Source organism: Geotrypetes seraphini, chromosome 14 (assembly GCF_902459505.1).
Source record: "Geotrypetes seraphini chromosome 14, aGeoSer1.1, whole genome shotgun sequence".
Classification (NCBI taxonomy): domain Eukaryota; kingdom Metazoa; phylum Chordata; class Amphibia; order Gymnophiona; family Dermophiidae; genus Geotrypetes; species Geotrypetes seraphini.
The window spans coordinates 72,170,360-72,187,683 of record NC_047097.1 but is presented as its reverse complement, the minus strand read 5'-3'; the positions used below and the strand labels follow the sequence as shown (position 1 = coordinate 72,187,683).

The following is a 17,324-nucleotide window of genomic DNA, read 5'->3' as shown; positions in this document are numbered from 1 at the left end:
TAAACTTTTCAGGCCTCAGGTAGGTGCCTAAGTTACCTATGCTTTAAGATGGCCCTGCCTACTTTTTGTCTTCTCCCTCATTGGTGTTCCTTTCAACATCTTCCTCTCTCTCCAATTGCCTCACCCATATTCTCATGAAACATATGCTGCCTCTGACATTATTTCCTGTTTCTGCATGTGCAGACTAGCCCCAGGGATGTGAAATGGTGCTAGGGACCGACAGAAGACTAAGTTGGTCTGGCAGGGTGGGGGAAATGCTGGATAAAAAGCATAAAATCTGTTTTGCTACTTGGGACCTGGATTAGCCACTATTGGAAACAGGATACTGGGCTTGATGGATCTTCGGTCTGTCCCAATATGGCGATTCTTAGGTGAGCCATTGTGACATCACTGACGAGGTTGGCTCTTAGGCATTATGACATCACAATCTCATTTTTGGAATGCTGCTACTCTTTGGGTTTCTGCCACTGTTGGAAACGGGATCCTAGGTTTGATGGACCTTCAGTCTGTCCCAGTATGGCAATGTTTTATGTTCTTACGGATCATAGGGAGGATAGGGATTGGGAGTGGAAGAGAACAGATGCAGCAACGTGATTTATTAATCACAATATGAAAAAGTTACACCATTATTTTCTATCAGTATTTTTTTACACTGATTTTAGGGTCAGCAACACCCCTGAAGTCACTCTGAAAACAAGAAGCGCTCCAACATTTTTCTTTTTGTGCATTCAATTGTAACACAACAGCACTTATGATGGACCAGTCACTCTGCTTGCTCAGCGTTGGAATGCGACTGGCAGGTGAAGGCTGCAGCCCCGGCAGAAGGTCCGGCGCGAGCCTATTGGCCCGGGCCCTCCTCCCCCTCGCGCCGCCCAGCACGAGCCTGCCGCTTCCCTCGCGCCCTACAAGTTTTGGCGGCGCGTGTGTACAGCAGGAGGGGAGGGGACGGAGCATGCTGCTCGCGCTGGCCTCGTGAAGGCTCCGCCGCCGCCACCACCATGCCCGCGCGCCCGCTGCTGCTGCTCCTGCTGCTCTGCCTGCCCGCCGCGCTCGCGCTCTCCTCGCGCGCCGTCTATTCGAACCACTGGGCGCTGAAAGTGAGCGGAGGAGCGCGGGAGGCGGCCCGGCTGGCTTCCCGCTACGGCTATGTGAATCTGGGACAGGTAAGCTCTTACCGGGACGAGGCTGGCGTTGGGGGCGTGCCTTTGATGGGGAGCGCGAGGACCAATGGAAGCGATGTGAAGTGCGGTAATTAGCGCGCTTGGGGGAGGGGGGGGGGGAGAGTCGAGGCACGAGACCGGGGCTGAATTGGGACGAGGCTCGCGCTTGATTGCCAGCTGTGCTTGATGGGGACGGGTTGCGCCGCACGCGCGAGCCACCTGGACCAATGGAAGCGCTTTGCTCTTTGCCGCCATGGGACGGTTCAGTTGAGGGACAGTCAACAAATAAATGATAGGAGCCAACGGGGAGTAACGCATTCCTGATAAAGTCAAGAAATGCTTGAAAAGTTTTGCACAGGGCACTTTTGGAAAAAAGAGGAATATGTTGGTGATTCGTTTTCCCTTTGCTCTTCATGGTGGCAAAAGGTGATTCCCCAGAAACTGATGGTCACCTTCCTGGTTCAATCTGAAGTGTTGGCAGTTGGGCAAGGCTGCATTTCCTAGTGTCCATCAAGTCCACTATCCTATTTCCAACAGATCGCAACTACCTTTCGGATCCCAAAAGAGTAGATTTTCCCAATCCATATTAAAAATGGTTTCTTGGCTTTTGGCTTTTAGGAAATTGTCCAGACCTTTTTTTTTTTTTTTTTTACATCTTGCTAAGCTAACAGCTTATACCACATTCTGTGGCAATGAATTCCAGAGTTTAATTAAATGTTGAGTGAAGAAATCTTTTCTCCCACATAGCTAAATCTCTTATCATATCTCCCCTGAGCTGTCTCTTCTCCAAGCTGAAGTCTTTTTCTCATAGGGAATTCAGCTCATCGTCTTTATCATTTTTGTCACTGTTCTCTGTACATTTTCTAATTCCTCTATATCTTTTTTTCAGATGCAATGACCAGAACTGCACACTGTATTTGAGGTGTAGTTGCTCCCTGGAGCTGTACAAAGGCATTGTAAACTTTCTTATTTTTGCTTTCATTCCTTTCCTAATAGTCCCTAGCACTCATATTTGCTTTCTTAGCCCCTGCCGCACACTGAGCAGAGGGTTTCAACCTGGTGTCAATGATGACACCTAGAACCTTTTCCTGGACAGCGACTCCTAATGTGGAACCTTGTATCCTATAGCTATAGTTCAGATTTCGCTTCCCCACATGCATCACTTTGCACTTGCTCAATAAATGTCATCTGCCATTGGGATGTTCAGTCTCCCAGTCTCAAAAGGTCCTCTTGCACTTTTTCCCACAGTCTTCTTGCAATTTAACAGTTTTGAACAACTTTGTGTCATCAGCAAATTTCCTTACAGGCAGTCCCTGAGTTACAAACACCCGATTTAAGTACGACTCGTACTTATGAACGTGGTCAAGACTTCATTTGATTTCACTGAGCACTTTGTCCGGGTTTTGAAAAGCCTCCTCAAATTGCGTCGGGCAGGGAGGAAATCCACGTATGCGTGGATTTCCTCCCTGCTCGACAAGAGCAGGTAGCAGGATGCGGGACGGGGCAGAGGTGGGTTTACCTGGGCGGGCCTGGGGGCAGGTCTAGGGGGTCCAGATTTTTCAATTGGAAAATCTGGCAACCCTATTGTAGCAGATTCAGGAATGATGCACATTAAGAAGTGTGGTTGTACATGCTTTACCAGAGGGAACGCTGGTAGGAAGCAGAGGTAAGCAGCAAGAATCTTAAAATCTACAAGTTCTGAGTTATATACAAATATGACTTATGAACAGTTTTAAAAACGTAACTTGTTCTTAACCTGGGGACTGCCTATACCTCACTAGTTATTCTCATCTCTAAGTCACTTATAAATATGTTAAAAAGCAGCGATTCCAGCACAGAAAGAGCATCTGGTGGCAGGAGGGAGTGGGCATTCCTCCTGCCATTTTTGGGGGTTCGGCGAGGGAGGGGGTCTTTTTTTTTTTTTTTTTAAATAAATTGAGCATATATTTTGCGTGTGTGTAATACATGCAAAATATCAGTGCCATTAAAACCCCCCCCCACAAAAAAAGCCCCTCCCCAGGCAGACCTGTCAGTAACACAGTTAGCGACAGGTCTACAGCAGTCGGGATTTAGAATTGTAAAACCCAATGCAAAATAGCCAAGCAAATGTTAGTGAATCAGTCGCTTGGCTATTTTGCATACAAGGACCCCGATGGTTTTATTCATTTGCATGGGTTGGATCGGATCGGAAAATGGAGAAAAACACGCGGGGAGTCGTTTAGTGAATCGGGTGGATAGCCGTGATCGTCAGGTTTAGCGACGATCGCTGACTTTAGTGAATCGGGGTTATAGGCCTAGATTCACTAAACTCACCGGTCTGGATCGGTGTTGGGCGATTCGTGACTGAGTTCTGCCGGGCAGCTGATTCACTAAGAGTCCTCATGCAAATTATCTAATTGGGCACACGCCCTACGGATCGTTGCAGAGCGATCGTGGCTGTAGATGCCAACCGTGCATGCACTTGCTCTCCGCACAAGCGAGGTCAAAACAAAGTGGGAGGGGTGGCATAGATCCAGAGCAGCTCCCGAAAGGAATCATTTAAATTTGTGCGGGCAGAATGGAACAGAACACGCTTTAAACCTGCGGGTTGAAACCATGGGTTCGCATTGCTCTTTTTGCACAGTATATAAAAAGGGGGGGAGTATGCCTATGTACAGTTTTTTAATGTTGATGGTTGTTTTCAGGGCGGCAGAGAGCAGGAGAGTCGGCAAGGACAGTAGCGACTGGTCCTTAGCGGTTGCTTCATTTAGGATCGGCAAACCCAATCGGTGTTCCTTTTTCTGTTTAGTGAATCGATGGCTTCCTACTTATGCATGGCATTTCCCCTCATAAGCATGTGCGGATCGGATCGGAGATTGATCGCACAGCTGTTTAGTGAATTGGGTCGGGGAACAATCGGGTTGGGAAACGATCGCAAAACCATCAGTACACGATCGGTAAGTTTTGTGAATCTAGCCCTAGTTAGTAAACATTATACGGTGAAATGATTGAAGGAGAAGGAGGTTGAATAGAGGGCTTTGTGTTTTTTCACACATAATCAACCATAAGAGTCTTGTAACTGTGGCCCATTATCTGGTCCCTTCCATGGCAATTCTCACTCTTGTGTCATGCTTTTAAAGTACAGAGAAAGACACAATGCATGGGAATGCCAGCCTGGTCACGTCCAGACCAAAAGCATCTGTACCCGACGCCTGCTTTAATGAGATGCATTTATGACTTCTAAAACAAATACCAAGAATATGAGAACACTCAGACTGATGCAGAGAAAAGGTTTCTAGCCTAATATCCAGTCCCTGATTGAGGCAGGCATCAGGTCCATAAAGCAGTGGTTCTCAACCAGGACACACTGGTGTGTGGTCAAAAATTACATTAGATATCAATTCCATATGTTTCTTAACAGCCATGTGTGCTTTGCATGCTGGGAAGAGCAGAGAGTTGGAGAGCTGAGGAATTGAAATCCCCATAACCAGTCTCTTGTTTGCTTCCTTCCTAACTCTTGTGGTCCCTACTGCTGTTTGTGCCAGCTGGAAATGTTGCAGGTCTGTTTCCCCCCCCCCCCCCCCCAAATAGTCACTACCACTACATTCTGTACTTGTTTACGCTGCCATCGTGATCTCTGCTGCCGTCAGCTTGGGCTAGAAGTTGTGCAATTATCACTGCCTAGATTACTGTTTCTCAACTCAGTCCTAGAGTCCCCCCACCTTGCCAGTTAGGTTTTCAGGCTGTCCACAATGCAAACTTCATTTGCATACACTGCCTCCATTATATGCAAATTTCTTTCATGCATATTCATTGCGGATAGCTTGAAAACCTGACTGGCAAGGGGGGGACTTCAGGACCAAGTTGAGAAACACTAAACTTTTCGATCCTGTAACGATGATTGCAAAACCAGTTTTACTGGTTTTGCGATCGTTCCCTGACCCGATTCACTAAACAGTTTCCCCATCAATCTCCGATCCGATCCACCCATGCAAATGAGGGGAAATGGCATGCAAAAGTAGGAAGCCATCGATTCACTAATCAGAAGAAGGGACATCGATTGGTTTTAACGATCCAAAAAAAAGCGACTGCTGAAGACCAGTTGCTTACTATCCTTGCCGACTTTCCTGCCCTCTTCCGCCCTGAAATATCAGTATCGAGGTTACAACCCCATATAAAACAACTATCAAAATTAAAAATAAAACTGTAAAAGATCTTTACATAAGCGTAAGAATTCCTTTTTTATATATTTTGCAAGCGCATTATGAGCCCGTGGTTTTAAAGCATGTTCTGTTCGATAATCTGGCTACACAAAATAATTCACTGCGTCGGCCACAAATCATTCCTTTTTAAAAAAAAAGTCCAATTCGTAGGGCCAGCAAAAGTAAACTGCAGTCACCCCTCCCCCTTTCTTTTGAGCTCGCTTGTCCTATGCCGCCAATGACATGCGGGAATAAACCCCGCCCACTACCTACGTAGTTCGGGTGAAGAGCTAGCGCATGCGTAAATTGCATCAATAAACAACAATGTGTTTTGATCGCTCTTACAGCTCTTGCAGCGATCAGTGGGATCGCTATAGGGATCGCTATAGGGCGTCCAATCAGATCATTTGCATGTAGAATCTTTAGTGAATCAGTTGCTTGGCAAAACTTGGCCAAGAATCGCCCAACAACGATCCAGATCGGTAAGTTTAGTGAATCTAGGCCTAACTTAGATCATCACTGCCAGTCTAGGCCAGTGTTGTGTTCTACTTGCTCTGCTGTGATCGCTGCTGCCGATTGCTTGTTTAAGGTGTTGTCCTTCATAAAGTATCTGGCAGTGGAGGGATTTCATGTTGCTGCTATTGAGATGACACCAGAATTTTGAATATATATATATATATATATATATATATACCGTATATATTTGTATGACATAGTCCGAGGGAAAATATGCTAGCTTTCTTGATGAACTCAAACGTATCTGGCAGTGGGGTTCATAGACAACCCAGCGAAAGACAAAGGCACGCACCGACAACTGAGCGCAAGACGGAGGCGCGCGCCGAAGATAATTACAGTTTTTAGGGGATTCGACGGGGGGGTTTTGTTGGGGAGCCCCCCCAGTTTACTTAATAGAGATCGCACCGGCGTTATGGGGGGTTGTAACCGTCCACATTTTACTGGAAACTTAACTTTTTCCCTAAAAACAGGGACAAAGTGAAGTTTTCAGTAAAATGTGGAGGGTTACAACCCCCCAAACCCCCCACAAAGCGGCGCGATCTCTATTAAGTAAAGTGGGGGGTCTCCAACAAAACCCCCCGTTGGAGCCCTAAAAACAGTAATTTTCTGCGGCACACGCCCCTGCGCTGCGCTCAATTGTCTGGGCGCGCCTTTGTCCCGGCGCGCTTTTGACCTGACACCGGCAGTGGAGGGATTTCATGTTGCTGCTATTGAGATGACACCAGAATTTTGAATATATATATACAGTATATATTTGTATGACATAGTCCAAGGGAAAATATGCTAGCTTTCTTGATGAAATCAAACGTAGACCCCCAATGTCCAATCCTATGGAACTTCAAAGGGAGGTGGGTTATGCACACAATGGGAGTAACCCGATGGTGTTGTATGGCTGGTCTATTATGCCCTGCCTCTGGTTGTGTGGTTGAGCAATAGAACGGTTCCTATGGAGTGGCTTTTTTGAGCTCGCAACCTCACATTGAGGATACTCCTCACACATTTAAAATTTTTTTTAAAAAAATTAACCATTATTTTTGTGGAATAATTAATAATATTATTGTAGGCCGGTGCAGGGAGTGACCCCAGGTGACCCACCTCCCATTTTAAGATAGCTTTCTTGATGATGCTGGGCAGATTCACACTGAACTTGCTAACATTCAACCACATTTCAAAAAGAACTACAGTGTTACCTTGGTTTACGAGCATAATTAGTTCCGGAAGCATGCTCGTAATCCAAAGTACTCGTATAGCAAAGCAACTTTCCCCATAGGCCATAATGGCAACACTGACAATTTGTTGCACAACCCAAAAGGTGCCAAGGAACTGGGAGGAAGTGGCGAGGGGTGTGTACCTGTCGGGTGCTGCAGTTTGTAGTGGTCAGCCGCATGCAACCATCGGGGTCCTTGTACAGATGCAGGTAGCGCCGCCTCAAGGAGACGCCTCTTCCGTCCGCCGGCCAGCCTTCCATGCTGGGTGCCTTCCGCACCACGCTGGAGAACCCCTGAGCCCACGCAGCAGAGCGCCCTCCCACATGCGCGCCACATTTAACCATGCACATCGATGATTGACGTTTTGCGTGATCATATGCAACATGCAGGTGGGACGGCGCTTGGCTGCGTGGGCTCAGAGGCTCTTCAACATGGTGCGGAAGGCACCCAGCGTGGAAGGCTGGCTGGCGGACGGAAGAGGCGTCCCCCTGAAGCGGCGCTGCCTGCAGCTGTAAGTGCTCGTTTATCGGGGCGGCGCACGGTTTGCGAGACAAATGTTTGCTGAGTGTTTTGCTCGTCTTGCAAAACACTGGCAAACCGCGTTACTCGCAAACCGAGATTTGACTGTATGTGTATGGCATCCGTCCCGGATTTCTCACTGATGAAGTACATGAAGATAACTGTGTTCGGTGGTTCTTTGCATCCTGGGGAGTGGTAGAGAGCTAAGGGTGTGTTGCATGCGAACCTTGTTACAAATCTGGCTTCTACATTTTTGGTCTGGCTCCTAAGAAACTGTCAAGCCCTGTGCTAACGGGCAATATCCAGCGGGAAATAGGTTCTCTCACCGGCCAGGAGCTGTTCCTGGTTGGTTGCATGGATTTAAATATTGGCTGATCAATGTTTTATTTATTATGTTGATGTTATACTTTTCTATATATTCTGTAACTTGCTTAGGTATAGGCAGGATATAAGTTTATTTAAATAAATAAATTTACCAGTGACTTTTCGCAGTTCAGCTCAATAAGTTATGGAAGTTGAAAATGTTCTTAAGCGAGTTTTTTGGGTTGAAAATGTATTTATTTTTATAGTGCATAGTTTATAGAATAGTCGTCTTACGCACGTACTGTAACTATGGCAACTTGTAATCTGATAATTGTATATTATGTGTATCAAATAACCTGTTCTGAGAACAGGATGGAAAATTAATTAAATAAATAAATGATTAGTACCCATAATTGCCAGTTACATGTGTAATAGCATGTAACTGTCAAGGGGGGGGCATACACATGGGCATGTCATGGATGTGCCTGTGCTTTGTGTGTGAAAAATCATTTAAAATTGTTTTATGGGTGATAGTAATGGCAGGTAGGGAGGTCGAGGGAGAGAAAAGGAGGAGAGGGCATGAGAGGACCAGTGGCAGAGTAAGGTGGGGCGTACCACTCTGAACGCCATCTTCACTGGCTGCTCTCCTTTCTCCATACACCCCTCCCCATATACCTTTTTAAATGTTCGGTTGTGGATTAGGAATTGGTTATTGAATACAATGGAGGAGAGTAAACAGTGGAGTGCCAAAGGGATCTGTACTGGGACCGGTGCCATTTAACTTATTTATAAATGATCTGGAAATTGGAATGACGAGTGAGGTGTTTAAATTCGCAGATGATACTAAACTGTTCAAAGTTGTTAAATGCATGCAGATTGTGAAAAATTGCAGACGGACCTTAGGAAATTGGAAGACTGGGTGCCAAGTGGCAGATGAAATTTAATGTGGACAAATGCAAAGTGATGCACATTGGGAAGAATAACCTGAACCACAGTTACTGGATGCTAGGGTTCACCTTGGGGATTAGCACCCAAGAAAAGGATCTGGGTATCATCTTAGACAATACAATGAAACCTTCCGCCCAATGTGCAGTGGTGGCCAAAAAAGCAAATAGGATACTAGGAATTATTTAAAAAGGGATGGTTAACAAAACTAAGAATGTTATAATGCGCCTGTATTGCTCCATGGTGCGATCTCATCTGGAGTATTGCGTTCAATTCTGGTCTTCTTATCTCAAGAAAGATATAGTGGTGCTAGAAAAGGTTCAAAGAAGAGCGACCAAGACGATAAAGGGGATGGAACTCCTCTCGTATGAGGAAAGACTAAAACGGTTAGGGTTCTTCAGCTTGGAAAAGAGACGGCTGAGGGGAGATACGGTTGAAGTCTACAAAATCCTGAGTGGAGCAGAACTACAAGTGGATCGATTTTTTATTTTTTTTGCTCCGTCAAAAATTACAAAGACTAGGGGACACGTGATGAAGTTACAGGGAAATACTTTTAAACCCCTATAGGAGGAAATCTTTTTTCACTCAGAGAATAGTTAAGGTCTGGAACGCATTGCCAGAGGATGTGGTAAGAGCAGATAGCGTAGCTGGTTTTAAGAAAAGTTTGGACAAGTTCCTGGAGAAAAAGTCCATTGTCTGTTATTGAGGAAGACATGGGGGAAGCCACTGCTTGCCCTGGAGCGGTAGCATGGAATGTTGCTACTTGGGTTTTGGCCAGTTACTAGAGACCTGGATTGGCCACCGTGAGAACAGATGGACCATTTGTCTGACAAGCAGTGCATCGTTTTCCAGTATAGCTGAGAGAATTTTATGTGTAATCACTTTCACTTGTACTATACATTTATTTTTGGAAACATTTTAAGCTGCTGCTGTCCATGTAGGTGTGTTGCGAGTGACCTGGCACTGGTCACCTTGGATTAGATCATACAACTTATGATAGAATGAAACACCTTCAGTGAGCACGGCTGCTATTCTCAGTTGAACGAGAAGAAAAGGTTAAGGGAGTTCACTCACAATTAGTGTTGCAATCGGGGTTACTATTTTCCATCCGGGGCCTCTGACATTTTGTGCCACACATGGTAACTGTGGGCAGCTTAATTTATCTAAAAACGGTTATTCTGGGGGTTTTCCTGCCTCATGTCCATGTCTCCGGCTTCCTTGAAGTAGACTTCCCAGAGACCTTTCAGCGGAAAGCAGTGAAAATTAGCTCTGTGGGTGGGGCAAGAAAAAGCTGTCCTATAATTTGCAGTATGCATAAATCCTGTAACAGATGGGAGGTTAAATGCATTGAACCCATAGATATAACATCTCATAATTGTTCTCAATTACCGTAAGTGCGTCAGAATTTTGCTAGCAGTATGGGCTGGGTATGGAGTATTCTTGAAACATTATTCAACCCTGCCCTTTCTTTTTATGTCCAGTTCAGGGCTTTATCCAAATGTGGAAAAGATCCTCCAGCAACACCCAGACATAGGATTTTGGGACAGTGTTGCAAATTTCTGAAGAGTGGCCTGGTAGATGGCCCCTGACTAAGGAAATGTTACTGCAAACTGATTGAAGATAGCTTGGGGGGGGGGGGGGGAATATAAGAACAGGGAGAAAAATTCCCAAGCAAGTTTTGCTAATGAAGGTTAATGGCACCTGATCTGAGCCCTGGTTCTGACTTACCTTGAAATCCAGAAAAGAGGAACTTGCCATACTAAGAAAGTAAAAGTAGCAAATGTGAGGAGTGGCTCAGTGGCATTGCAGTGCTCTAGAGCTCCACTCCCCCCCCCTACCCCCCACCTCGGGCTATGCATGTCACTTCTGCAGCTGAGCCAGGAATCAAACCCAGGTGCCTCCTGCCTTTTCTATAAGCTTTTTATTCTCAAGTTTCAAGTTTATTATAAATTTCATTAATCGCTTATTCAAAATTCTAAGCGATGTACAAATCAATAAAATGACAAGTTTCTGGGAGAAACAAAACAAACGAATAGAACTAACCTACGAAAACATATTGAACAAAAGGAAAGGATGGGAAAATAAATACCAGTTGTTGATAGTAAATAAGACACGTATGGGAAAAAAACAATAGGAGGGGAGAGAGCAACGGGGTTTAAAAAAAGTTGTGAAATAGGATTCTGTAGAAAATGCTGCCTTCTGATATCTATTTTAGATTCAGCTCACATCTTTTTTCAGTCATAGCTGAAGGTGGAATTAGAGAATGACACGGGGACAAATTTGTCCCCATCCCCACAGGAACTCGGTTTCCCTGTCCCCGTGAGTTTTGTCGCTGTTCCTGCCCCATTCCTGTAAGCTCTGCCTTAACTGCACAAGCCTCAAATGCTTATGATTTTAAAGTGTTTGAGGCTTGTGCAGATGAGGACGGAGCTTAGGCATTGGTGGAATGAGGCATTATGACATCACAATCTGAGCTCTAGAATGTTGCTACTTAGGATTTTAAAGGGTTTGAGGCTTGTGCAGATGAGGACGGAGCTTAGGCATTGGTGGAATGAGGCATTATGACATCACAATCTGAGCTCTAGAATGTTGCTGCTTAGGATCTGAAAGGGTTTGAGGCTCATGCAGATGAGGGCGGAGCTTGCAGGAATGGGGCAGGGACAGGAAAAGAACTCTCCAGGATGGGAAAATAAGTTCTCGACGGGACGGGGACAAAATGGTACTTGGGCAATAGATCCCGGACAGATTTGAATGTCAAGGCCAGCACAGGTGTAACTTGGGAATAACGGAGCAATCTAAATGAAATCTTTCCCATCATATTTAAATGCACGCTTGCTTCCAGAATAAGACAGTGAGGAGACCTGGCTGACAGACAACTGGTCGTGTTCCCTCCACCAGAGTGCATCCTGTTGACCTCTATGCTCTTGGTCTAATAGTGATGGAAATAAAGAAAAAGCATAAATTTAATGACATTTCTAAAAATCTGAGTTGAAAGGATGTTGTCAAATATGGGCATTTAAGAGGGCTCTGAGGGCAAGGTATCAAAAAAGTGAATTTTGCACAGCCCAGAAGCAACTGCTAGTTAGGACCATGTTCCCAAAATGAAACCCATTAGTAGATTATGAGCTATAATTAGTGGTGAGCGTGGGCAGTGGAAGGAGCTGAGGTCATGGGTCCCTCCAGGTAACCTCCCTGGTTTTTGTTCAGTTCTCACAGTCAACGCAGTGTCTGTAAATGCTCTGAGGAAATTGCGATGCCAGCTTTTTCTTTGCCAGCAGCAGAGTGAACCCTGCTGAGGAGAGCTACAGCCTCAGCACCCTGCGACCCTGGGCAAATCACTTAATCCTCCACCGCCCCAGGTTGTGAGCCCACTGGGATAGTTAAGGAAAAATGGTTGAAGTACCTATATGTAAACCACTTTGAGTATGGTTATAGAGCTACAAAAAGGCAGTATAGAAGTCCCAGTGCCTTGAAGAAACCCAAAGAGCAGCAACATTCCAGAGCTCGTATTGTGATGTCATAATGCCTCATTCCACCAATGCCCAAGAGCCAACCTCAGCAGTGATGTCACAATGGCTTCATTGTTCTATACTTGGCTCACTTCTGATATTGCACTGAAGGAGAGTGTGGTGCACTGGTTAGAGCTACAGCCTCGGCACTAGCATCTGGTTAGAGCTCCCCTCAGACTAGCATCTCCCTCTTTCACCCTTCCCCATTCTATCTTCTGTATTTTCCTCTTTCCTTCTATAACTTGTCTTTTGGCATTCTTCTCACCCACTACCCCTTGCCCAACCATCTCCCCCCCCTCTCTCTGCTCGGTAACTTGTCTCTCATTCACCGTACTTCTTGTCACAGAAAAAAAAATTCAATAGCAAATGACAGACCCTCATGTCAGTACCAGATACTTTGAATTAACACAAGAAAAGGCAAAATAAAAATGTAGCAAACCTGTCCTACCAAACAGACTCAGCATACAAAATTAACCTCCAGCCTTCCCACCCACTCCCCTAACCCACCCTCTTAATGATTAATAGAAGGCAACAAAGGAGCCTCTGGTTTCTGTAGTTTATTTATAATTTGACTCTTTACCATGGGGGATAGGATGTCCAGATAAGAGGACCAAACGGACAGACAGTCGTTACTCCGGCTTCTAGAGAAATAGTCTTGACTCATTTTTTTGATGCTGATGGTTTTTTTCTGGTATCAAAATGAAGCTAAAGCCAAGATTGAGAGTATAATCCAGGGGTGTCTAAGTCCCTCCTTAAGGGCCACAATCCTTTTCAGGATTTCCCCAATGAGATCTATTTGCATGCACTGCTTTCATTGTATGCTAATAGATTTCATGCATATTCATGGGGGAAATTCTGAAAACCCAACTGGATTGCAGCCCTCGAGGAGGGACTTTCACACCCCTGGTATAATCTGATTTGTTCATAGAGATAACCTGTCCTATCTAAGACATAATTATTAAAAACAGTTACTGGCAGTCAAGTTTTACTCAAAAGATGTTTACCATTATTTTGTTAAAATATGCCACCTTTTCTTTTTCTCTCGCGTGTGTTTTTAATTCTTGTACATATTTTGTTTTGCAGATTGGCAGTCTGGATGGTTATTACCATTTTTATCACAGCAAAACTTTCAAAAGGTCTGCGTTGAAAAGCCGAGGTACCCACACGTTCCTTAGCATGGACCCAAAGGTGCGGTATTATCCGTTTTAATATTTCTTTCTCAAAATCAGTAGGAGCACCGTGTTAATGTCTGGTACTAGGGACTAGCTCAAGAGCAGTGTTGGGGTCCTGGAAACTGTGGGAAGTGACCTTAGCACAAGGATTTCTATTTCAGAGCCATGGAAATGGATGGAAAAAGGCAAAAAAGATGGTGAATTCTCACCCTCCCAGTAAAAAATTGTTGTTTTGATTTGGTTTAGATTTTTCCTTCTTTGGGCTGTTTCTTCTCTGTAGCTCAGTCAAAATTGGAATCTGCTGGGGCAGTGGTGCCAAAAGCCTTCATTTGCATCTACATGGAATTCATAACCAAATTTTCAATATCATTCCCTTCCAACCCAGTAACAGTTAATTGGTGGGCCTCATTTGGAGCCTGGTACATAAGAACATAAGAGTTGCCATACTGGGACAGACCGAAGATCCATCAAGCCCAACAATGGCCAACTCAGGTCCCAAGTACCTGGCAAAACCCAAAGAGTAGCAACATTCCAGAGCTGAGATTGTGATGTCATAAAGCCTCATTTCACCAATGCCTAAGAGCCAACCTCAGCAGTGATGTCACAATGGCTGGATTGTCCTTTAGTTGGCTCCACATAAGAACATAAGAATTGCCATACTGGGATAGACCCAAGGTCCATCAAGCCCAGTATCCTGTTGCCAACAGTGGCCACCCAGGGCCCAAGTAGTAAAACAGATTTTATGCTGCTTATCCTAGGAATAAGCCATCTCAATAATGACCTATGGACTTCTCTTTTAGGAAATTAGCCAGACCTTTTTTAGGTTCAAACAATTTTTATTGATGCAAACAACAACAAATACAACAGCAGGGCACCCCAAGGGTACACAATACAAACAATGATGCATCGTATATAATAAGAGAACATGCAGATATAAAAGAAGAATAACAGCAACCAAACTCCCCCCACCCTAATTACTGAGGGGAAGCGAGACCAGTGGGGCGGAAAAGCACTCCGAGGCCCTGGACTTAGCCAAACCTTTTTTAAACCCTGCTAAGCTAACTGGTTTCACCACATTTTCCGGCAGTTGGCATGGATAATTAGCAATCTTTAAAATCAGCCTGATCTGGCAGTGTGAAAAGTGTGTCTCCCTAACCCACACATGGTTTCTGTATCCTCAATAAGGAGAAATTCCTAGAAAACTTGACTTTAAAACTGAATAATGAGAATCTTGACTGTAAAACTGATGGTGCATGAGGCTTCTGTTGCTGCTATTTTGCATGTATTCGCTGCTTCTTCTCAACGTGATCTTTCCTGAATCTGGAGGAATAAGTAGATGTACCATTGAAAACATTACTCTTTAGACGTGTTTGGAGTTTGTAGGTGTGGTTTTACAAAGTTTAGCAAAATACCAGATATGATAAAACGGTCTCAGATGTTTGAACTTTGATAACTCTGGCTGTATTGTTCCAAACGATAAGTGCTGTGCCGTGATTATTGTGTCAAATGAGTTGTAATGTAAAGTACTTGCCATTTCCAGGGAGGGTTGGTGGTGGCGATGATTGCAAACCTTATTGTGGATTGTTATCCCATTGAGATTTATTGATCTATTCCTGTTTCCAGGATCATGTGTACTGTTTTTTTTGTCACTTGATTAAAAAAAATAAATTCAGATGCAGTGTATCAACATGCTTTTACAATTTTTCTGGTGAAATGACTGTTTTGTGAGTGTAGTTTAATAAATGTTAAAATGTTTGTGCTCAGGATAATTTTGTGTATGCATTATGCGGGAATGTGGGGTGCAGTGGTTAAAGCTGTAGCCTTAGCACCCTGAGGTTATGAGTTCAAACCCAGCCTTCTCCTTGTGACCCTGGACAAGTCACTCATTGCCCCAGGTACACTAGATAAATTGTGAGCCCATCAGGACAGACAGGGAACATTTTAAGCTGCTGCTGTCCATGTAGGTGTGTTGCGAGTGACCTGGCACTGGTCACCTTGGATTAGATCATGTAAACCGTTCTGAGCTCCCTTGGGAGAATGATATAGAAAAGTGAATAAATAAATAAGGCTTTTAGCTTGAATGAATGAAGGTGATCTTTGGGTATACTTCATCAGTTGAAACAATAAAAGTTCTGTGCACTGAGCTTCTTCATTCTATGATTTAATTAAAAAAAATTTTTTAATTCTTCTGTTTTTGAGTAACTGAGGATTTTTTTTTTTTTTTTAAGGCAGACAGATAATCGGGAAATGTGTCTGTTTAAGTGTGGGCAGTTGTTTTTCAGCCCACCATGCTTTTCATCTGGTGACCTGAGAGTCTGAGCAGTATTTCTGCAACATCCTTTTGAACCCTTATCCAGATCTGCGTGAAGTTATCAGTGACAGACATATGGGCCGCTGCAGGAGCGGACGGTTGGGCACGATGGACCCAGCAGCGGCAATTTTTATAAGAACATAAGAAGCGCCATCTCCGGAACAGACCCTAGGTCCATCAAGTCCGGCGATCCGCACACGCGGAGGCCCCGCCAGCGTACCCTGGCATGGTTTTGGTCCCCATATCACTCCAAGCTTCTCGTAAAGAGAAGTGCATCTAGCCTACCCCTACCCATGTCACTTCATGCCACTCATAAGGAGATGTACATCTAACTTACCCTTAAATCCTAGAATGGTGGATTCCGCAATTACCTCTTCTGGGAGAGCATTCCAAGTGTCCACCATTCGTTGCGTGAAGCAGAACTTCCTGATATTTGTCTTGAACTTGTCCCCCCTTAGCTTCAGTCCATGTCCTCTTGTCCGTGTTACAATCTCAGCTCTGGAATGTTGCTACTCTTTGGGGTTCTGGAATCTTGCTATTCTTTTGATACTGTTTGGGGGTTCTAGAATCTTTTGTTACTCTTTGGGGTTCTGGAATCTTGCTACTCCATTGTAACATCACTGATGAGGTTGGCTCTGAGGCACTGTGGAATGAGGCATTATAAGAACATAAGAACCGCCATCTCCGGATCAGACCTTCGGTCCATCAAGTCCAGCGATCTGCACACGCCTGGCGTAATTTTAGTCACCCATATCCTCTATGCCTCTCGTAAGGAGATGTGCATCTAGTTTGCTTTAAAATCCTAGAACGGTGGATTGCGCAATTACCTCCTCTGGGAGAGCATTCCAGGTGTCCACCCCTCGTTGCGTGAAGCAGAACTTCCTGATATTTGTCTTGAACTTGTCCCCCCTTAGCTTCAGCCCATGTCCTCTTGTCCGTGCCACATTGGACATTGTAAATAACGTTTTTTCCTGCTCTATTTTGTCGATTCCTTTCAGTATTTTGAATGTCTCGATCATATCCCCTCGTAGTCTCCTTTTCTCAAGGGAGAACAACCCCAATCTCTTAAGTCTTTCCTCGTAATCCAGGTTCTCCATACCTTTCACCTGCTTATGTATAAGAGGTGAGATGAGCAAATACTTAGATGAGGGAGATGTGCAGTTGAGAGCAAGGCTGGGGTTTGAAAACTCAGCCATACAAACGTTCTGAGATGTACTTTTCTCAGGTTTCTACTTTTGAACTGCAAATTGACATCTCTGCTCCCTAATAATCCTCTGCCTACAGTTTTGTGTATCTGTAAATTGCACTGGATCAGTATGGCATTTATTTGCTTATATCAAACATTTTTTAAAACATATTTTATTGAGACACTTATAAACATGTATCAACAATGTCAAAGTACAGTATCAGAAAAACACAGTAAATTCAGCAAGACAAACCAGTTTATAATTTTACCATTCCACAAACACCCCCACCCCCTCCCTCCTCTAGAGGCCAGGT

General features: G+C 44.5%; 1 protein-coding gene across 2 annotated transcripts in view; it reads left to right on the top strand.

The window, feature by feature from the left end:
• Window positions 1-783: 783 nt before the first annotated feature.
• PCSK6 (proprotein convertase subtilisin/kexin type 6) overlaps window positions 784-17,324 on the top strand; it is a 106,041-nt gene continuing 89,500 nt past the window's right edge. The window contains exons 1-2 of one of the 2 annotated variants that reach the window (XM_033920859.1): window positions 784-1,163; window positions 13,425-13,529. In XM_033920859.1, the coding sequence (XP_033776750.1) occupies window positions 999-1,163; window positions 13,425-13,529 (270 nt within the window). In that variant the 5' untranslated portion in view covers window positions 784-998. Of the gene's footprint in view, window positions 1,164-1,440; window positions 1,587-13,424; window positions 13,530-17,324 lie in introns of those variants that run through there. The other variant, XM_033920860.1, reaches the window with a different exon arrangement.